General features: G+C 39.7%; 1 protein-coding gene across 1 annotated transcript in view; it reads left to right on the top strand.

Moving 5' to 3' along the window:
• The window catches only part of rnf123 (ring finger protein 123), a 125,271-nt gene that overhangs the window by 90,841 nt on the left and 10,927 nt on the right, over window positions 1-23,503 (top strand). Inside the window, exons 36-37 of the mRNA XM_088636640.1 lie at window positions 6,160-6,302; window positions 14,341-14,435. Of these exons, the coding sequence (XP_088492766.1) occupies window positions 6,160-6,302; window positions 14,341-14,435 (238 nt within the window). The remainder of the gene's footprint in view (window positions 1-6,159; window positions 6,303-14,340; window positions 14,436-23,503) is intronic.

Here is a 23,503-nt window from a genome sequence, read left to right as displayed (position 1 = left end):
CTTATCTCCCTTCTGGAATGACAGATATACTTGTTACAGAACATTCGAGCGTTTGAGAGAGACAAAGCATTTTGACAATTTACACATGCATCATACGACTCTTGAGAAGCCACAAAGCAATTCCTTCAGTGATTCACATAGCTGATTGTTATGTAAGTGAGTCAGTGGGTTCATGATGGTGAGGAGGCCTGATTCTTGTAGCATTTGTCCCTTTTGAAATTTCATGCTCCTTTATGATTGTTTTATGCTATTTGAGTTTCGACATAGATTCCGTTCCAGATGTGCTAGCAAAAGCTTTTGAACATATACTGTAAGGATGTTGTTTTGTTTGCCCTTGGTGGTTGTTTTAGAAGATCTGCTCTTTTCCTTAAACACTAGCTTGACATCTCAGTGGTTCAAGATGGGTTTGTGAGAAATTAGAAAGTAGAATAGATCAGTATTCATGCACTGGATTATCACGCATTTTGTATGAAGACGTTCTCCCTACAGTTTGGGTAAAAAAATAAGAAAACAGAACTTACAGTGTAATTTAAATTCAGTCTCCATTGCAACTTTTGCAAAGTCCTCCCCGAAACCGTTGTTCCTGCTGACCACACAATTGTCACAGCAGAGTATGAGGAGAAAGAAACACATTTTATCCTCTCTGTAGCTGGCCTATAAAATTGAAGAAAATTGCCATGTGCTTCCAACAAGCAGGTTTGAGGGAATGCTATTTTGCAGTTGTTTACACTGTAGGGGTGCACAGTTATTTTTACTTGATTTTGCATGCTGTTTCTGCTATGCTTCAGCATATGTAGTTCTTTTGCTACTTAATTGTACACCCCAAAGATACTTTCTGTGTCCTCGGACAATTCACTCCTTCCAGAGTGTGACTGTTTTAGATTTCTTTTCCTGAAGTACTGGAAAAAAGAAATGCATTCACTGTCATACAATCAAACTACCAGATTTTAAAGTCATACTCTATCCATTCATCCATTTTCTAACTGCTTTATGCAATACAAGGTTGAAAGGGAGCCAGAGCCTGTCCTGTCAGACAGTAGGCGCAAGGCAGGATACACCCTGGATGGGACGCCAGTCCATCACAGGTTACATACAGACAAAAACACCCAAAATGTGAAAGTCTCTTACACAGGAAGATCAATTTTCAGTGCACAGTAAGCACTTAGATTAGATAAGTATGCCTGTATGCTAGTTATTCTTAAATCTAATTGGATGTCCCTCTGGGGGATGAAACTTAATCAAGGAATAAAGGCACAAATTGTTGAGTATTGTTACACAGAATCAGATAGGGGCAGGAGCTGCAGTTGTGACTTGTTCACTTCTCAGTACAGATAAGCAAGGGGATTGCTGTCTCTTAAAGCAGTTGCCGAGCTGGAAAAAATCATCATCAAAATGCCAGGATATGACATGCAAGAACAAGAAAACTAATTCCCAGTGAGCAGAAATCTATACCACAATGACGTAACACTACTTATGAGAAGTACATGTAACAGTCTTCTGCATCAAATAGATATTGACATCTTCTGTTTAAGGGCAGTGTCACATCATCAGACTAGACAGGTGATCCACCGTAACAGTTAAGTGGACTAATTTTAATGTAAAGGATGAACTTAACCAGAGCAATAGAACACATTTCTCTCTGTCCTGATTTCCCAAACTCAGATACTGTATGCCAATCCATACCTGGTCTCCTTCAACACCAAAGATCCTTATCCAATTGATCCATTGCTGCCTGCAAGGGGCCTATCTTTCACACACTTACAGTACTTAAAGGATACTGATTGCCTGAGGGGAAGAAGAGAGTGAAAACACTACTGTTCTACCGGAGCCTTTTCTTGAACCTGAACATAAGGAAAGTATGACAAAGCGAAAGTACTTTTAAGTAGGTAAATTGCGTTTTCACTGATGACTCACCCCACTATCGCATCCCTGCTCTAGATGTCCGCAAAGGTATAATGGTCGATGAGCTCATCCTCTTTACTGAGGGATCACTGCATCATAAATGGTCCCACAGTCCCTGTTTATAATGGCAATTTACAGCAAAGGAGAAGGGTTTGTAATGTTATGGTCTAGACACCCATATGGGTCCACAGTCATTTACAGTTCTTTATACCCAGTTCCAAAGCAGTAAATGGTGATCTTAAACCTGGCAATGACCCTACAACCAAACTGAAATGAAGTAACTCAACTTTTCTTTTACATCTGAAGCAAGATGAAAAGCTCCCTCTCTCGGCTCCTAGAGCAGTCTGAATCTCCTCTAACCTTTGTGCAATTCAGACCTTATGTTGCGCTTAAATGTGCACCAAATTCGTCTGAAACCTGTGACACCAGGGTTGAAGAGAGACTGGATGTTTGAGCTGCGTGGGGGTGAACAGACGCTGTAGAACGGCCCGCCGTTCTTTGGTCCCACAGTTTCCTGTCGCTGGTGTTAAAGAGGCTTGTCAGGCTCTCCCACACTCAGCTGTTCGAGGCCGTTCTCAGACAACACAAGCTGTTATTCTCGATTCTGATTTAGTCTCATCCAAACATGGTACTTTTGATTCATCTGGACTAAGCCATTGCTCTTTATTTCTTTGCGCTTTTGCAGTGAGTGCATTTGATTCTGATCCTCTTATGATTTGATGCTTCTTGTATCAAACAGCCTGCCCATCTCTCTCATTTTGAAACATCTTTTCTCCTTGGCAAGTTTCTTTTGCCACATGATTGTTTTCTAGGTGCCAAGTATGCATCTGGAGTGTGTTTAATTTTTGCTAATTTTATTAGGGGATCATGCTTTCTCTGGGTTACCTCAGACACTTTATAAGGTGGTATTGTGGCAATATTTTTTGTTTTTGCTTCTGTAGTGTTCTCAGAGCTAAATGGATTAAGTTGCTACTTTAAGCACAAAAGTGTGCCCCATCTGACCCCACGCTTTAATTGAATGGATTTATCTATAAAGCTTTAATTCTCATACTTACATCTGAAGAGAAAAAGGGAGCCACTTGAATCATAGCTTGCAGAGGTTTAAAACCTGCAATCTCATTATTCTTGAGGAGATTAGATACAAGTACTTTATTTGAAGATAAAAATGTTACGTATGGTGCACATATTGAGAAAAATGTAATAACAGAATGCTATTTAAGCGACTGAAAGAACTAGTTTATAGTTAAATAACTTTAAAGTTATTTTTAAAGTCTAACAGGTATACTGTAGTACAGTTAATTTTTCCTCATTGGCTTGCAAGATGCATCCTACCTCTAGAGAAAATGCAAAGGAGAGCAACCAGACAAATAGTGAAGAGAATTTTAATAGACACATTAAGGGAGCTCAATCTTTTGAGTTTCGAACAGAAGGTAGCGTGTTTGGTGGGGGAATTATATGAGCTCCAGCTGAATTGTTGAAGTTGAAGAGTGGGTCACTTGAGTTTAAGATATATGCTCATAGTGGTTCAACCAGCAAAGGAGCTCTGTGACCGAGGTGTTGCAGGTTCAAACCTTGTCTTGTCACAGTTGGAGCAGAGTGACTAGGATTCTGGGAGGTAAATCAGAGGAGGCTGCCTACAGATGCTCATTCTCTCCTGTGTGAGGCTGTAGGATTCCTAGTTGTGACCCAAGACATGAAAAAGGCAGCTCTGGCAATTCCAAAATTGGATGGATTGACAAAAATTAATAAAAAGGCTTTACAGTATTCATCATTACTCTACCTGTAACCAAACAAGCCAGATAGGCTAAATAGCCTCTTTGTTTGTAAGCTTTGTTATATTATTGCCATGAGACCCTGAAAGTAACATTTTATGAAAATAGACATTTACTAGCACTGAAGCACGCTTCCACAAGTATATATGAAAGCAATCTGCCATTTAATCATCAATAGATCATTGGTTCATGCCAATGAGTAGCACTCATAGCAATGAGTCTCAGTTCTGACATTATATATTTCAGGTTATAAAGGCTTTCTGTATGTTGCAAGCCAAATATAAAGTGTAAAATACCTCTCCTCCTTTCTACTATAAAATTGGATCCCACAGAGCTGCTGAATTTTAAAAGCAGTTTTCAAGGTAAAATAAATCATTCCAAATGATCTGGTACACCAGGCCTTACCAGTCCTCTTCCTCTGAGGGAGTGTCGAGACAGGCTGTGATTGCAACCCCAGTCCTCATCCCCGGCTTCCCCCTCGCTGAATGTGTCAGTGCATCTCCCCCCACTCTGATAAATGTGCCTTTTTCTTTCCTTTTTTTACAAACAGAGTGGCTGACCGTTTCGGGTGAGTGCCCAAGTCTGAGAACAGACTTGTCGCAGAGGCACCTTTTAATAAATGGGAGTCGGTGGTGCTCGTGACAACTTGTTAATTTTCCACTGCCATACAGCCATACTTGTCAGTCTCCTCTCTCTCTTCTTGAGTCATAGTGACACCCCCTGACTCCTATAGGAGGGCCTAACTCCCAGCCTTCCCCACTGACTTCTTTGTCCAGGTGAGAGCTTGGGCTTTTTTTTCTCGCTCACTTTTAAGTCCCTGCTCTCAAGAGTGTGCTCGCTCGCTTTGCTGCCGATGTATTTCTTCTTTTTTTTACATTTTTGTCTCGTCAGGATAATACAACAATTTGTTTTTCACAAGCATCCAAGGTGAGCACAAGCTCCCCTCACAGCTTATCTCAGTTGTCGTGAGGTTGTTTGATGCAGAAGGAGACGGCTTCAAAAAAGCTCCAAGCCTGAAGATAGGAGGGAATTCAAAAGCCACAGCTGCTGCAGCACATTTATAGATGAAGTATACTCTTCAAACAAGTTGTAACATTCTAGATTGCATTGTTACTTAATAAGACAATAAATGATCCCGGTTGTCACTTTTGTTTCTTTTACTTGTTTTATATGATTTGGTACCCGTGCAGTTTGGAGATGGTTGATGGTTTCTGTGTGTCTTGGCTCCCTCGTGACATACAGTAAGACAGCGAGGGGGAGCAGATAAAAACAATTGGTGATTTCTAAGTAGGTGGGCATAAAATGAAAAGACAAACAATATTGAGTAATCTGTCAGTCTGATCTGCAGCTGGAACGGTTTAGGTTGTTGTATTCTCCTTGGGATGCACAGAAATTGTGGAATGAAATGAAGATATTGCTGTAATAGTCTGGCAAGAGCCTGTAATCAGTGCATCAGTCTTTACTTTATTTTGCTTTACTCTACATCAGTGCCAATGCTGATGTTGCATACATTGCCATTCCTCATTTTAAAGTGGAAACAGCCAGTTGCACTTCAGAGGCTGTGATAATACTATTCCCCCAGGATTGATCCTAGGTGCCAGGAGCATTTATTAAACAACCCTTGCACACAGTTTAACTCCTTCCATCCATTTACAAAGACATCAGTCAGGCATGACTAACCCCAGCAGTGAAGTGATGACAGGCTCCTTTATTTTCACTGCCTGGGCTCAGCTATCAGTTTCCTCGGTGAGGGGAATTGCTGAGACTGGTGCTTAACAATGAAACGTCTTAATACATCATAATTATCATCGCTTAAATGTTTATAGTGCTCTTCATCCCAAAGGATCCCGGAAAAAGTGAATGTGCTTTGTGAGTGTCTTTGGTGAGACCATTGTTGCTGTCCAATGCATATAAAATTCAACCACATTACAGTGAACATCCAAGTAGTTCAGAAAGCAGACTATCACTATAGTATTAGGTAGGATTTCCTTGTGCACTATGTGGGACGTGATGATGATATTCCTGCAAGATCTGCTGATTATATCAAATAGTAAGTGTTCCAATAACACAAAATGTATGTGTGTTGGGAGGTGGACATGAAAGGGATTTGCATTGGGTTTTGTGCTGTTCTATAGTTTTTCGTAGTATATCCTAGGAAATGAGTAAAATGGCATGGACTTTAGGTGACGATGCCTTTTCTGTCGCTGCTCCTGTGTTATGGAATGACCTTCCTCAGACTCTACATGAGTCTTGAAATCCAAACTCAAAACTTTCCTTTTTACCAAGGTCTACATCTGATTGTCCTACATCTGTAAAAACCTGTATGCACTTTATAAATAAAAGTTATTATTATTAAAGGGTGCAGTGACTGAAGTGGGAAGAGCTGTTAATACCTACACTCTCAGCCTGGATGTTAATAAGGCTGTGTTTTTGTTATGGGAGAAACTGCTCCCGGATTGACAATTTGTGGACATGTGTGTTTCAGGGTGTCCAGAGCTGGAGCGGTGCTGCTGTCTGACCCGTGTTTCCAGCTGCACTCCATTCAGCACCTCCTGGGAGACAAAGAGCCACCCTGTGCTGGGGCACCCCTCCCTCCTGGTGACCGCAAGCACTTCTCCCTGCACACCTGTGGGTACCCTGGTCACCTCTCTCTCAGAACCCCACTCTGTCCTCTCCTCCTTTCTAGAGTATTCTCTCTATAACTCACCACTGTCTAGCCTATCTTCTCACTCCAGTCCTCTCTCTGTCCCTTTTCTCTTCCTCTCTTCTTTCTCACCCTATAGTGAAGTATTCATTTGATAAACACACAGTTGCTCACATTCATAGACATTTTTTGTACAGCATCTGATACTTTACCGCAGTTGGTATGTTTCTTAGTGAGTAAATACAACAAACACACTGTGATTACAGAGATTACTGCATCCTACTTTATTAGTCATTTACTATCTCTCTCCTATTTAGACTTAATATTTAAGTGATATATTCTAGATTGACTATAACTGTCCATAACAACAAACAGCTATTATATGATGTTTTAATTATGAAATAGCCCTTCAGGTCATTTACTTTCACTTGTTGTGTACCTTCATGGGTGATAGATTGGTTTGTTTTTCTTTCCCTTTTCAATAGTGCAGTCATTGTGTGCGTTTCTCCTGCACCTAGCAACAGGTGACTCTTTGTTGTGATTGCACTGTAAAATTGTCTAGGACTGACGAGCGTATCCCCTCAGTGAAATGCAAAGTATTAGACCTTCATGAGTGAAAGAGGCAGCACAGTTTAGTCCCACACTGAAAGGCTGAGTAACAGTCCATTTGAAACTGCAGCCTTGTCTGGAGTGTGAAGAAAATGACATGTAAAGGAATGAGGATGAGAAGCAAAACAAAAGTAGGAGCCGATTCACATCCTAGCCTTATTTTGCCAACTCTGATTTTGGATAATGGAAAACCAATCCTGTGACGACTGCTGGAGCTCACTCTGAACCGATTTCTCCATCCCTGCTCTTGCTGGCCTCCATAGGGGGATTGGGTGTTTAACAGTGTGTCCTGAATTTGACTCTGCTCTCCTGCTGTTTAAAAATATGTAAGTTCCTTTTAAACTTTCAGAAGGTGAACTGGCAGATCATCCTCCTAAAAAGTGGCTTTGTTGCCTTTTTATAATTCTCAAACTCGTTAACTTGATTTATTGTCATTGAAGCACCATTCAGAAATCACAGTATGTGACCAGACGTCGTTTCTGATCATTTAGACTGCAGTTATAATGCTCAAATGTGAATCCACTTTAGGCACAAGTTTTTGCAATTGACATTTTAATATGACATTATAAAGCTAACAATTTTGCACTTAATTGCATCATTGAAAGTCACCTTTTCTTTATCGGGGGTTACTGAAACTTTACAAACAGAGCTCATTTTCCAGAGCAACATTCAGTCCTGGTCATGGCTGACAGGTGTGTCTGCAGATTTCAGTCCTCATCAGCTCTTAGGAAGCTAAATCAAGTAATTGCTTGTTTAAATTGATAGATTTAACAGCTCCTTCCTGCACTTCAGGTGCTGCTACTTTTAGGAGACCTAGAAACCCAGCAGATACATACTGTACACATACAGACTCATTGAATTATAGAGTTCCATCCATTTCCAGGTTGAGGACAAGGAGAGCATCTTGTCCTAACTAATAAATCCTGCCTCAGATGCAATCTTAGACATCTCTAGGCATGGACCTGTTTTTGCAACAGGTGAAAGCTGTTTGAAACAAGAAAACATGTTGATTGATTATATAAAATTCAAATATTGATTGATATAAAAAGATTTAGGAGTGTTCTCTGAAGTTAGTTGTGAAAATGTGTTTAGAAATCCAGCTTTTGGCAAGGTACCGTATGATTATATTTTTCAATTTGAGTTTTAATTTATGCTTAAGAAAAATACAGCTAAATCAAGGCTCTTACTTGTTAGGAATGTCTCACTTTATAACAAATGTACAGGCCGTGCTTAGCTGAAAATCTTGCACAGTAGATTTTCAATTTTTATGTATTTTTTACTTAGTTTTTATATATTTTTTAAAAAAAATACACAAAACATGTTCTGTGTAGAAATAATTTGACTTTTTTTAAAATGAGTTCATTCCACTCCTCCAGAGTCTGATCAAAAATCAATGAGTTTGTACCAAAGTCTCATATTTTTTGCAAAGGTATTTCTCTGATGCTCTTGCATCAGTTACACAACATGGGCACAGAGAGCCCAACATGCAGTAACTGAACAGAAAATGCTTCACACCAGTAATCCTGAGCAATCACACCACTTGTCAGCATTTCACTTGCCCAACTGCTACTGAATAATTCACACAGCAGGAATGGCATTGAATCCCAGCGACTCATGGCTTGTTTGTGTGTTTGGATTAAAAACTCATTAAGCACCAGTGAAAATGCCCTTCCATCATCATCATCATCTTAGATTACTCTGATCCAGTCTTTTTGGACATGGCCTCTTCCTACTTATTGTTATTCCTACTCATTTCTTCTCTCCCGGTTCCTGGTGCTGGTTCAACAGAGGCAGGAATCATTCAACAGATGTTCCAACGATTCGGTAGCATATTTGTGCCTCATTCTGACCTGTGCTTCAGAGACGGGTGCATATAGAAGAGATACCGTTTCATATCAAACAGGGTAGGGATGAGCAATCCATCTATTCTCCAAACATGAACTTGCTGTTAGGAGATACCAGGTGTCCAAGGTGAGGGATATTCATGAGAAAGTGAAATGAGTGTTTCAGCTCGCAGCTGCTGGTGAGATCAACAATTAAAGAAACCAGGTTTTCTTTCTGTTTGCTCCCCACACTTCCACCACTGCCAGACAAAAAGAAGTTCGAAGGGTGTTCCTCAGCTGCCTCCCAGGAAAGTGAAGACGTTCTGTGGGAGATGCTTTGTCCCCAGGCAAAAACTGATATTTTTTAAGGTGGAACCATCTTATAGCTTGGAATCTTATAGCTGGGAATGGGGCCGACCCATGAAATCGTACATTCCACAAAACTTCAAAATTCACCCCTGAAAGTGGCATACAGTGGCAAAGTTTATGGAATCTTGTGCTTGGCCTGATGATAACTCACCCCTGATTGTCTCCTAACCTATCCAGAGACATACTGTTTGCATTTTTGTCCTTGAAGAATTAAAAAAGAAGCTGTCTTGATATAGACTGGAGACCTTGGTCAACTCTGCCAATTTCTTTAGGTCTACCCAGAATGGGCTCACAGTCATGTTCGTGATGCCATTTAGTTCCTACTGTTCAACTCAAGCTGTCGAGTCAGTGGTGAATCACCATTCCAGATCTTGTTTATAGACACCTACCTATGCATGTGAAGCCCGAGGTTACACTTGGAAGTTAGCAAGCAGCTTAATTAGGATAGTGTATAGTAACAAAGCAGATTCCCTTGTCTCCTTTGCTGGCAATTTGTCAATAAACCTGCCATTTGATGTAATTAAATTGCTAGATTGTATGTTCTTTTATGCTGTTTAAAGAAAACTTTGAAAATGACATTGAATTATAGAGTTCCATCCATTTTCAAGTTGAGGCACTGAGTCATTGTGTTTATGTCTTCAGTTTATCTCTCCTGCTGAGCGTTCTCATCAAGGCTGTGTGAATGCGGGGCAGGTGCTGTCTTGACACCATTAATCAAAGGGTGCAAATTTGTTTCAAGCAGTCTATTAAATCTACATTCCAATGCCAATTTGTGTATTTGGAATGGGAACCAAGGTTAGGGATCTCTATGCATTTTATCTAAACAATAACCTTGGCAGGAATAGTGGCATTTTGGGATAGACTTTGAAAAAGACAAATCAGATTGTTTACATCTTAATTTTTTCATTTCTTATTTTTTCAAATACATCACCTGACAGGAGTTAGAGGCTGGGACGCTAAAGAGGGATTTGTGTGACACTCCCTTCTCCAGTCATCTTTTTTGTTGAGGACCACTTATTTAATATGATAGTTGTCTGCCATGGAACATTTTTGTCACTTTTTTGTACTGTAAGTCTTTGTTCAAGACATATAGTAGCTGCTTGGATGCAAAATGATTTTCTGAAAAATCGGCGAATAAAGTATTATGATATCGTAACTAGAGTTGTATCCTGTAACTAGCTATGTATAAAGATACAGGAAGTTGCTAACACGAATCATTGCTCAGTCTAGATCGCTGGAAATAAGAGAGAAGTAAGTTTCAATGTCTCCAGTTACCTCCATCAACCTGAAATATAGAATCTGGTGTTTCCAGTTACTCTGGTTGCTAAGTAATCTTGCTAAATTAGGGTTTGGTGACTCACTATATGGTTATGAAGGACTTAAGCCCTGGGAAATCAACATGTATTCACAAACAATAACTAACAAGTTCTCTTCTACCAAATAACATTTTCTCCACTTACCTGTATGTTAATTACAAATACATTCCACCAGTTTGCCAAAGTTTTGTTTAAGTGGGGAAAATTTTTTTTTAGTCTTTTCCAATATGTTTAGAATGATTCAAGTCAGTGAGATGTTCTTTCCCTGAATCTGTCACACAGGCAGAGAAGGAGAGTCCAGCACTGGCAGTAAACAGGATAGTACAGCCCAACTCTTCGTTTTGGGCTGAGCGAGTAGCACGCAGCACAGCCAGGGTAGCGATACATTATGAAAGAATAGCTGCACTAGTGAGATTCTTCGATGGAAAGAAAGGACTTTTACACACAAAAGACAGGGTATAGTCTCTCCGGTGTTCCCCTGTTATTGTCTTAAAAGTCCTCCTTGAAATTTTTAGGGGTTAATGTCCTTCGCATCGAGGCACATTCTGTCAGTTTTCAGGAAGCTCTGAATTTATAGAACCTAATCAGTGTTTAACCTTGACAGGTTTTTTCATTGTTATTTTGTTGACTTGGGAGTAAATGTGGAAAGGGTATATAGATATTAAATGGGGTTTGAGAAGTGAAAAATGATAATTTCTTTGGATATAAGGACAATGATGATACACATTGTTTTTACTTAGCTATTCCTGTACAGCAGCATTTCTTATATCTTGAGAATATTCTCAGCCCCCTCTGAGCTTTATTGGGGGTGCAACACCCCTATATCCCCGTAGTGCCGAAACCATTTATGCTGCCTTCAGCCCTTGACCTACATAGTGTTGTAACACTGGTAGGACCTTGCACTCCAGGTGGCACAAGAGAGTACATCTTCAGGACATCAAAGACTGCACACTGACTCAAGAATGATATCAGAACTGAAAGGGCATACTGAAAGGGCAAGACAGGGGGTTTTTACGGAACAGAGATGTTTTAGAAGATCTAAGTGAGGTTTCTGAGACTCAGAAAGGGATTAACATGCACAAATTGAAAATGAAGTGCAGTTGCTTGCAGGAATGAAGGCAGGAGGCTCTTCTATACACAGAAGTGTTACGGATTGCCAGATTCCATCATGAGTCCTGTCGCTGGGGGCTTTCAGGATGGCTCTTAATAGGGTTAGATGAACACATTGAGTTAAATAGCATCTTCTCATCTCTAAGCTTACAGTACACTCTTTTGGTTGATCTTTTTGTGAAGTTCTTAGCTTTCTTCAAAGCAGCACGGAACTTGGTATATATGAAGGTGGTGTTCAAACATCTCTAGATTTTAAATGACAGCCTAAAAATGTGATTGTGCTTTTTTTTATTTCAGTTCATATTTTGAGGTGGGAGAATCTTCCCTTTTGAACAGAGCCTCTGTGAACACTCTGTGGCACGGAATAGTAGCGCAAATGTTATCACCTAAGAAATCACACTGTTTAAGTCAGTTTAACTGTTCTGACTCTTTGCGAAGAGTCCTATTCCAAATGGCAACTTTGTAGCCCAAGGGTTTGAATTTTAATGAGTTCTCTATAGTTTCACTAACTTTTTTTTGTTTTAGTTTACTTACAGTCCACTAGAATGTAGTCAGTTGTATTATTAATCAACATGAACAGCTGATGCAGCAGGTCTTTATATACAGTACAGTATTAATGCCACAATAACAGAGCCAATACAAAAATGACTTTTAAGGCCAGCAGAACAGGAGAATTGACATCAGAGTGTGTCTAATCACAGTTTTTTGGATGTTCCAAGGACGTTCTCAGACAGAGATTCTTCACAGCACAATAAGACACTAATCTGGGGGAAGTATGCAAATAAGGAGGTTGAAGACAACATACTGTACAGTAGGTGTCCTAGCATTTTCTAAAGCCTCTCAAAAAAGGGCTTGCAACTTGTCATATCAGTAATATTTCAGTACAAAGCTATAGTAATGTACTGGCCAGTTATAACCAGGTTAGCCATCTTACTCTTTATGGAGCTACAACACATCTATAAAATGTGTATTATTCTTATTATTATTATGATTATCATTATTATTATTATGAGCATGAACATCATTGTCCTCCAGTTCTGGGAGAGCTGAAACCTACCCTATCCTGGCAAGCAACGGGCACAAGGAAAAGTATACACTCTGGATAGGATGCCAGTCTATACTAAGGCAGACACAGACACTATCATGCATACAAATAATAATAATTATAATTGCTTACACTTATATAGCGCTTTTCTGGACACTCCACTCAAAGCGCTTTACAGGTAATGGGGACTCCCCTCCACCACCACCAATGTGCAGCATCCACCTGGATGATGCGACGGCAGCCATAGTGCACCAGAACGCTCCCCACACACCAGCTATCAGTGGGGAGGAGAGCAGAGTAATGTAGCCAATTCATAGATGGGGATTATTAGGAGACCATGATCGATAAGGGCCAATGGGAAATTTGGCCAGGACGCCGGGGTTACACCCCTACACTTTTTGAGAAACGCCCTGGGATTTTTAATGACCACAGAGAGTCAGGACCTCGGTTTTACGTCTCATCCGAAGGACGGAAAACATATACATAGCAGAGGATGGTATGTACATACACTCAAACCAGGACCAATTCTCCACCAGTCTTCAATGATGAGCTCATTGCTTTCTACATCCTGTCTTTTATTGGGCTTGTTCTCATATTCCAGCTTTCCCTGCCACTCCTAAGCAAGGCTCCACAGTCTAATAAATTGTTTTTCTTTTTTCTTTACAGCATGGAACTATCCTGTTAAATTATCCATAATCTTCTCTTTTGTTCATTGCAGACACAATCTGACATATTCTAAATGAGTAGTACAAAATTATAATGCTTTATACTCTAGCATATACAAACTGGTAATAAAGAAGTTGAGGACACTGGTCTTGAGTATGTTCTTAGGGTTGTTTATTATTTTGACTGTAGCACTCCCAAATATTGAATATGAACATTTCATAATCACAGCTCTGGGCACTTTTTCTCCGATGCATGGGGATTGTGGCCTCTTAATGAAGACAGGCAGTTCAATATTGATTTTAATTAAGTAATTATGAAGCCATTAGGTTTTGGTTTTCTATGCCTTGTGATTTGGATTTTATGTAAAATAGGTATATTTATATGAATTATGCATTATATTACTTCAACGTCAAAGTCTGTATCTTTGCCTACACATTCAGATAGTGTGCACCGTCCAGTCTGATTGAAATCTCTCACTAGCTTTGTCTTCCACACTGAACGTTATGAAGTGTTTCCTTTCTCTCTCACTCTTAGAGTTGAGCATACAGGCAAATTGCTTTTTCTTTTGTCTCTCTGCAATAGAATGTATATTGAATAACTTCCTTCTCTCTCAAGCCCCTTGCTCTCTGTCGATATATAATTGCCAAAGTTATTAGTATGTTGTGACTTATTCTTGTCTTCTGTCATTATGGATTTTACTGCATGCAATGTTACAGCACAGAGCAATTATAACTAACTGGAGTATTTTATATGTGTTTTGTGGTTCACTCAATTTGGAGCCACCCTCTATCACTAAGAAGTGAGTGAATCTTTGCTCTGATGCTGTAAATACAAATGGTAACTGTGATTAATGACTGTGTTGTTGTTATTTCATATTTTTCATGGTTTGTTACCAATAGTTATAGTTTTCTGTGATTTTTCTGTCCATTGCAGAAAACCTGTATTACTATGTAATGAACAACCATATGTGCAGCATTACAGTATATTTCACTTTTCAGGGGCTTGGTCTCTCTGTGCTGTGTGTTATAATGTATTAAGCGGCATTGCTGTACAGTGACTGTCTCTTTGTGGTGGTTGGTTACAGACACAGACTATATCAGCGTGGAGGAACAGCAGAAGGTGGAGCAGATGCTGGCCTTTCTGACAGAAGAGTCCAAGCAGGCAGCAGCCAGCGCAGCAGTGAGTGGGGACCGGGGTCAGGGGGGAGTCACAGCCATTGCAACCAGTAGAGAAGGCTCAGAGGAAGGTTCAGACCAGCAGTGACCAAAAGAGACACACCCATTGAGGCTAAGAGGCTGTGGAACATTCTAAAGACACAATGACCATTGTCGTGAGGAGAAGGCTGATAAACAAACACTATTATTGAACCCAGTGAAATTCACAGTTGAAGTACAGAAATGACCTCACTTACATGCATTTCCATACGATACCTCAGGCTGTCTTGGTAGACCCTCTAATGAAACTTATCTAAAAAATAGGAGATCAGTACATGAGTGCTAGTTAGGGCTTTTAAGAGTATGTTCATTATCTTCTGCAGATGTTCTTTTGCCATATAACATCACTCAAAGAGAACCATTTGTGCTTAATTTAGGTTCACACATGGCAGTATATTGAGTGTGTTTTATTTTCTGGTTTTCAAAGAATATATCCAAAAACAATGAAAAAATGAAAAAATTGTAAATACTTTAATATTGTACGGTAATATCAGACTCCTTTTGAATGTGAGGCACAAAATATTTAAGAATAATGGCAGTATAATTGGGTTAAAGATCACTGGAGTATTTCAGGATGCAGGTGAAAGAACTCTAATACACCAGAGTTGAGAATGTGGGTTTAGGGAACTGAGAATATGCCTTTGATTACAATGTTTAACTCAGTATAGATTGTTACATGTTTTAATTGCAACTAGAGTAATGACTAATAATCCTAAATTAAATAACAACTATTGAAAAAGGGATTACAGATTGCATTTCCTGCAATGTTCTGGTGGCATTAATGGTGTTCTTGAGACATTCACTCAGAAAGATAGATAGAAAGTAGAGTCAGGGACTTTTAATGTTTTCTTGTTTGAATGTCTTATATATGGATCTGTTTCTGAAAAGAGAAAAATATGCTGTTTTATCAACAAATAGCTAAAAAGAGTATTTGAATATAGCAGTGGTGTAGTTAGATGTCCAGTACTTTATTGTCATGCATTTTAAAATTTTTGGTTCATTACAAGGATATACCTTGTCAACAAGGTATGTTATCTCCAGCGTGCTGGTTAAATACAGTATCATACGCTTATACAATAAGCTTCCCTTTTAAATCAGGTGGTAAAGTCGCTTCTCAGTTCTTGACCTGCTCTTAGTATGTGCAGTACGGCTGATGGAGCAGAAGGGTTGTTGTGCGTCACACGGGTGGGGGCTGCACTTCAGTGATGGCTAAAATGGGTCCCCTCATTTCTGTAAAGCAGATAAGGATCCTTTGTGATGAAAAGTGCTGTATAAATACAAGGAATCATTATGATTAGGTGGCATGGTGGTGCAGTGGTTACCATTGCTGTCTCACAGTGCTGGGGCCCTGGTTCAATCACAGACCTGGTATCTACAGTATCTTGCTATCTGGTAGTTTGGAGTTTGTATGTTCTCCTCCAGTCCAAAAACATACTGGAAGGTCACTGGCTTCTGGGAAAACTGGCCTTGGCCTGAGTGTGTGCGTGTTTGTGTGCACCTTGTGATGGACTGATATCCAGTCCAGGGTGTTCCAACCTTGCTCCTGTTGCTTGCCAGGATAGACTCCAGCTCCCCTGTGACCCAGAATTGGAAGAATTGATTAGAAAATGGATGGATAGATGGATTAGTAGTTGAAATTGTAGTAAGAATAGCAACAGTAGCAGTTAATGTACTGTAGCAGCAGTACCATCAACATTAATGTTATATTAACATTTGGACTATAGATTCTTTTCGAAGGTTTCTATTTTTCAAATAGATTTTGAAAATGTGTCTAATTCTAATTACATGCTTTTGGGGGATTTTTTCCTTGTCCTGGAGAACCTCACAGCAATATTATACTCTTATTGGATTTCCAGTGGGAATTAGCAAGTTAATACTGCAAGACGCAGAGTCGGTAAACTCCCCAAACATATGGGTTACCATACAGATCAGGCTGCGCGCCGATTTAATAAGATGGGTCATGCCGAGTCCTTTTCAAGTCCTCTTTATTAAATCATAATAGTGTTCGTAAACCTGTCTGGCTGCCCAGTAGCAGAGAATCTAGTTAGATCATTTTTTGCCCTGTATCAGTTTGAACAAGTTGCCAACAGCAACCACTTTGAACAGCTTTGACAACTACCCAGGCAACCTGAGCCTTGCCAAACCATTCAGACCATTCACAGGCAGCAGGAAGGGAGAGCTGAGCTGTCTGGCCCAGGTAATGTGCTGTTTAAACTGCAGTGAAGTGGCGGATGATGACTGGTAATTGCTCTGCCCAGGACTGACCTTTACTATCCTCGTGTGAAGTACAAAGCTTTCATCAGCGCTTATTGTATTTCCATTAGCGAACCTTTTCCCATTTGTCAAGCTTGCACTGTAAACTCTCTTGGAAAAAACCTCCTAGACAAGGCCTTTGCCTTTTCACCTGTCACTTGTGAATCCTGAGTTGATGCTAAAGCTCTTGACATATAGGTTGTAATTAATGGCTGTGATCACAGATGTATAATGATAAAATGTATACTGCAAAAAATATTATTTTTTTTTTTGTTGCTAAAATAATTCAAAAGAATCTCGGTCTCCTCAAGAGCAGAGCTCTTTTTGAGCTCTTTGAACTCACTAAGCACCATGCTAAGCCCTCCACAATTACCTGTATCTTTTCTTAAAAACCATTGCCTTTGGAGAGCAAAAATTACACCTATCTTACGCAACTCTAAATCCCCTATAACTGTCAGGATTTAAAGGGATTAGATATGAGCTTCATTCATTTTCACAGGGATTTTGAGTGTTGTCAGAGTACAGTTAAGAAATTCCCTCAGATAGAGATTCTTGGAAGTGAGATACATCTCATGTTCAGTAAAAAGATACATGTCATTGAAGTATCTTTTTGTTCTGCTAGAATATATGAAATCATTTTGAAAAAAAACAGATGTGGCATTAAAATATCCATAAAATATTTTGCTATATATTCAAAGGCTATGGCAATGGGAGTCTTCTCTCCACTTGTACTGCTCACATTATAGCCAGAGAAGTTAATACAATGTCACATTGACCTCATTATTGACTAACAGTTTCCTGTTCTGGACTGGAGGATCTGCACAGTGGACTATTCGATGGTGAGGGTGGCTGGCCTGTGCAGTGGAATTAAGATTCGGCAGAGATAAACAAGGGAAAGTGAAACCAGGCCAGGTAAATTTACTACTCCAATGTGAGGAAGATTAGGAATACCCGGTCCCTGCTAATGTAAGCATCATTCAATTTCTTACTGACTGCTTTTCCCAAGGACGAGTTCAGGAGCATCGTTAACACACGGCTGAGCATTTAAGTACAGATGTCTTCTCAGGTCTTGATCCAGCATCAATCTGTACCACTGTCTCACAGAAATGCAAACAGCAGAGAAAAGAGAGAATAGATTGTAAAAAGAGAAATGAGGGAACGAGTGTTTGGGGAGACTGGGAGGATGAGCACTTATATTAATCTTTTCAGGGTGTATTATAATAAACCTGTGCCATAAGACAGGGAACACAGAGACTCTGTTTAAAAAAGACAAAAGCACAACCTTCTTTGAACCTTCTGTGCAACATCTAATTGACTGTTTTATGATCCAGAGAAAAGTACTTTTCTTCCAAGCCTTACAACATTTGTAAGTCATTTGTCTTGCTTGAAAATATTAATTTAGCCCTTTTGGTTACCTTTGCCGCTGGACTTTTTATACAAGACTACAGCATGGGTTGTTTTTGGTATTGTGGGATAAGAAAAGACCAGACAAAGAAGATGAAAGCTTTGAAAATAAATAAATGAAAGATTGATATAGAAGTGCCAAGAGCAACACACAAAAGCTGCAAAGCAGGGAGCAGCAAATTTTCTTCAGGATGGTTGCAATAGATTTTCCATTGACATGTCAATCACAAAAGTCTTTGTAGAATATCAAAAAAGAGAAATGAAATTGACAGAGATGTAAATTGCGGTATTTGATTTAAGCACCTGGAGGAACGTGATAATTTCACCTTCTAGCTCTGTGTGTGTTCAAAGCATGTTGTGCCCAGATTAGGCAGGACAAAGTAATCGTCAATTCTCACAGCAATAGCAATGAGAGGAGTGTTGACAAAAATAATAATAATCATCTAATTTTTTCTTTACGAAATGGAATAGCAATTTACAGGATTGGAAGCTTTGATGGAGATTTGCAGCCAGCGCCTCTGTATGCCGTCTGGCATGGTTCCAAATAGTTCACTCGCTCATTTGCACAACAGTAAAGCTGAATTTCCCCCAGCTGAAACCTCACCGCCACCACCTACACCATGCCAACACAAATAAAGGGCAAAAAACTGCCAAATTTACTGTAGTAAACACTCTGCAAAGGGAATGACAGTAAAACCCATGCTTCCTGATGACAGCTGTTCTGAAAGGTCAGCACTGCAGTGCTGAGCCACTGGACTGCTGTCTCCAGCTGGCACCACTGTCTGTGGAGGGACAGAGCGCAGGAGAGGCCTTCCGAAGTTGCAGGCCCATGGGGAGGCAGGGGCTCGTGTCTCCCACAGTGCGAGGCTCATAAATACCACGCTATCCCTGATAAGCCTGCGTCTCGAAAAGGTCACACATCACCTTCTTCCCTGTCCTTGCACCAGCGTCTGATACATTCGTTTTAGAGAAGGTTGGTCTGACATATAAGAATCATCATGAGACAATTTTGTCAAAGTTTGTCTATGAAGAAATACTTGTTTTCAAAGCTCTTCTGTGACAAGTGTCCACCACCGTGTACTATACTAAACCCAGCTGTCTAAATTGTCCAGTTTTCCCACTAAACTTCCTTGCCCTTTATGTGTAGATACCAGCATTGATCATGAGCATCTGTATCAGATGGTTCTGTGATAGTGCCTGCTGTTTTGTGCTTGGTCATTTCTAACGTGCGTATTACTTCCATGACAAAGACTCCTCATTCTCGGGTATGGCATATCCCACTGAGCAAAACATACTAACACCACAGCCACTGCAGCTGAAGGGTAGAAAGGTCAGACCGGATTTCTTTTGCTGCTACAGTAGCCGACATGGAAGTGGAACGTCTTTGATGGACTGGGGCATTTAGAAGCATTTTATGCCTGGGGTTGCTTTCAAATACGGTCAAAGCAAGAGAGAAAGTAGATGGAGAGAAAGAAGGAACATTTGCTTACATCCCTAAGGGCTTAGAGCCTAATCATGAAAGCGTCTGTTTGTTTGTTTGCCCTTGACCCTTCTTCTCACTCCTCTCACAAATTTTCACTGCCACTGAAGCGGAAAATACCCTTAGAAATCCTTCAACAGATTTAAACTCCTGCATACATTTAGGCATCCCGAAATTCAGTGTTCCTTTATGGATAAAGTGTTCTCAGATGCATATAGAATAGAATGAAAGCCATGCGCACACTGGACTGTTTTTCTGTTTCTGGAAAAGCACGGTTATTATGTTGCAATGAGAGCATTCCCTTTCTTCTTAAAGGGGAATTGCAATGCTATTTTTATGTTTGGGGGTTATAAAGAATCAACATTGATGAGAGCGTTTCAAAGCACAGTGAAAACAAAATGTGCACAGTAACTTTTAAAAACCTCCAATTTTCTGAGATTCAGAACAACGCATTGTCATCACAAGGTATGGTGACATAATTCAGCCCTGTGGCATTGTAAATAAGCAGGCTTGTGAATACATTTCTTTTGTTAACTCTGCATGCAGATCACGCTGGAACATTTCTGTGGTGAAACGTCTGCTGCACAACCTGTACTTATTTGATCGTACATCACATTACATTAGTCATTACGGAGACTAGTGAGCAGGAAGGGCCGCTTCACGTCGCAATTTGTGCAAATCTTGCTCTCTCCCATGGTGAGACCAGGGGTTTGCAACAACATGGAGACTTACAATACTTTCACAAAGTTCACGATTTTGTGCTTAATTTGAAATTTGACGATTTCTTTCTATAACATCGATGAATTTATTTTGTTACCGATCCAATAACCGTTCTGAGAAATTGGGACTGCAGTTCCCCTTTAATGTGTTTCGGAGGACTTCAATGTCAGTGCATATTCTGCATGTTTACGCTATAAATAAGAACTCGGGTGGGCTCATGCTCAAAAATAGCAACCCATATTTCTTGTCCATTATTTTGCTTGAACAGAAATAAACATGATTGCATTTTACCATACTTTCAGAAGATTAAGATTATCCTCTTTGCATATACCCCATAAAAGAGGTACACAGGCCAACAGTCTTCAATTTATCAAATGAAAGAGCCAGAAAGGTGCCAAGCCTTGCACAATCAAATGTGTTTCTTTCAATTCAGCATCTCTTGTTATTCTTATATCTACCTTTGCATGTCAGATTGCCAAAGCTTTGACTCCCACTGACTCTATGAGATCAGTCTAGCGAATATTATAATTCTTAAATGATTCAAATTACAAAAAATGACATAAACAAAGGCAGAAGTATACAGTATCTCATCCCACAGGTTGTTAAGGTACCATATGCAATACAAGGAGAATATGAACATACCAAAAGAGTCTTACATTTGAATTCTTTTTTTTTCAATGAGGTGTGTTTTTTTAATATCCAGTGTTTGGTGGGGGGAGTAACTTTTTTTCTGTCAAGAAATCATACCTATGAATGGCTTATTCCTTTTAAGAAGCACTTGCCTCATGAGCAAACTGTCCTTGCCAAATAGCATGCAGTACAGAATGTGATGAGATCTGCAATCTAACCTCTGTTAGAAGCCGTTGGGGAGGGGTGGGGCAGGACGAGTGGGGGGGTGTCTTCTGTGAAGGCTGCTATCAGTCACTGCCAAATCTGCTGACACATCACTTGCTTCTCCTGTAACTAATGCATTTATTAATTGAATTGGGAGGTTAGGGGATGGGCCCGTAATCTGAAATGGACTTCTTTCATCGCGCAGAGTCTCTTAATGCTCTGTGCTGGCGCTGAAAGTCTGAAAGCAGTGTTTCACTGCAGTACAATTGTAAAGACACTGCCAGATTGAAGTGTACAAATCCATAAACCAATTATACGGAGCTCCACAGTGAGTTTAAGTGGAGGGTTTAATAGAGGAGAGTCCATACTGATAGACTTGGTTGACTTTAAGCTATTATTGTAAAGCACAAAAGTGCAAACCCATCTAAGCCAATGCATATGGATAGGATTTCCTTTACCAATTAAAGGCCGTATTGGTACATCCTCCTTAACGTTGTTTGATTGTGATTTTCTCACTTCTCTCTGTATAAAAATTATCATAGCCTCTTGAGATCTACAGTAATTTAACCATATAATCACACTGTGGATTTGTGGAACTGCCTCAGCATTCATTACAATTCCTCATGATCCAAAACACATGAATCTCATACCTATTTCATGCAGCAGTGATTTCATCCCTGCTTTTTGCTAGTAGTAGTAAATTAATATTGTTTTGGAACACTGGTTGTATTACTTTGTTAAATCTACAATAATGAAAAGTAGGCTTTTCAGCTTACAATTGTTTTAAAGCTTTTTTGCATCTATTGCACTTAACACAAGACAAGACCGGTCTTTATTGCAGTTACTAGTATGTGACTTACGGTCAACATTACCTTGCACACACAGAAAACTTAGAAAGTATAGTAAAACACACTTTTTGGTCTCAATGTAAATGTATTAGATGACAAATTGTTACATGGCACTGTAGAAATGTTTTGCATATCTACCACAAGAAGAAGCGTAAAATGTTACATAACCAACTGTTTTCATTGTTTTCTTGTTCAAATTATGTTTTTAAAAATGTAACATTGCTTTCTGGGAAACCTTCATCATACGTTTCAGTGAAACCTCCTCTGCTACCAATACCTCCACCTTGCCATAATAAATAAATGAGAAACATAATCAAAATTCAAACTTATCTCCCATAGTACAGCTGTGGCGTATTTTAGTTCCTGATTATTTGTGTGAAGCCAGCATCCATCTTCACTGCTGCCACTGTACAAGCATCACTCTCATTCTTCCTAACAGCACATCAGCTAAGGAGCCAGAACCCATCTCTTTTTGTAGGTTGTAAAAAAAGAGCTGCTTTTCAGAAAAAAAAAACAGGTAAAACACAAGATTAGACTGCGGTTTTCCTCTTAGTTTTCCAAGAATATTTCGGTTTTGGAGGTTTTTTATATGTAAGATTTGTATCTAAAGTCCTGCCCCCCTTCTGCTGTGTTGCATATACTGTATGGGCAGAGTCGAGCCCAGGGCAGTCAGGCTGAGTCAGGGGAGAATGAAGCTGCCTGCAGCCTGCTGACGATGGTGGTGAGGGTGGCCTTGCTGGAACAGAGAGAGGGAGGAATTGTAGACTCCCTCTGTAGGTACGCCAGGGCTTTTAATGGCTCAAACTCTAACACAGCGTGGGCATTGAGGTTGACCTTCCTCCCCAGAAATGTCCTTGATAACAAATCCCAGTTCCTCTCGAAAGGAAACCTGATCAAAAGAAATGGGGTCCTTGGTAAATTATTCACACTCTCCTCGGCTGCTCTTTCCCCTCTCCTTCAGATTCTGCTCGCTTTTATTTTTGGAAAGAGCAGACACCCAAGGAAAAGATTCTAGGATTATAACAAGCACTGTTCCAATACGTCTCACGCAGAAATAATTAGGGCTTGCCTCACTTCTTCCACACAATTAAGCTTTGTTTATAAGGCTTCCTTTATCATAAAGGGGTAGCTCATAACATATACATCTACATTCTGTACTTCATTTATTATGAAGAAAATCATTAATTATTACTGTTACACCACTGCAAAGTGAAGGCTGTCTCAAAGCACTACTGTAACAGAGGGAAAAAAATTCAAGTTACAGATAAAAAAATACAACATAGAGCATATACTGTTTGCACTAAGGTTAATATATTATGGTGTGCACTGAATATGAATTCCAATATCAGTTATATTCAAATGCACTGTTTCTCCATGTTTTTTGATGAAGCTGTCGAACTGGTTAAAAATTCTTTTTACCGAAAGGAAGTGTGCAGGGTGAATAATTTGCATTGCGAGAGTAGTGAATAATCATAGAGCTCCTCAGCCACACTG

The sequence above is a fragment of the Lepisosteus platostomus genome, chromosome 6 (assembly GCF_059453375.1).
Source record: "Lepisosteus platostomus isolate fLepPlt1 chromosome 6, fLepPlt1.hap1, whole genome shotgun sequence".
Classification (NCBI taxonomy): domain Eukaryota; kingdom Metazoa; phylum Chordata; class Actinopteri; order Semionotiformes; family Lepisosteidae; genus Lepisosteus; species Lepisosteus platostomus.
Note: the sequence above shows the minus strand (reverse complement) of the source record. Positions and strands in the feature narration are given on the sequence as shown.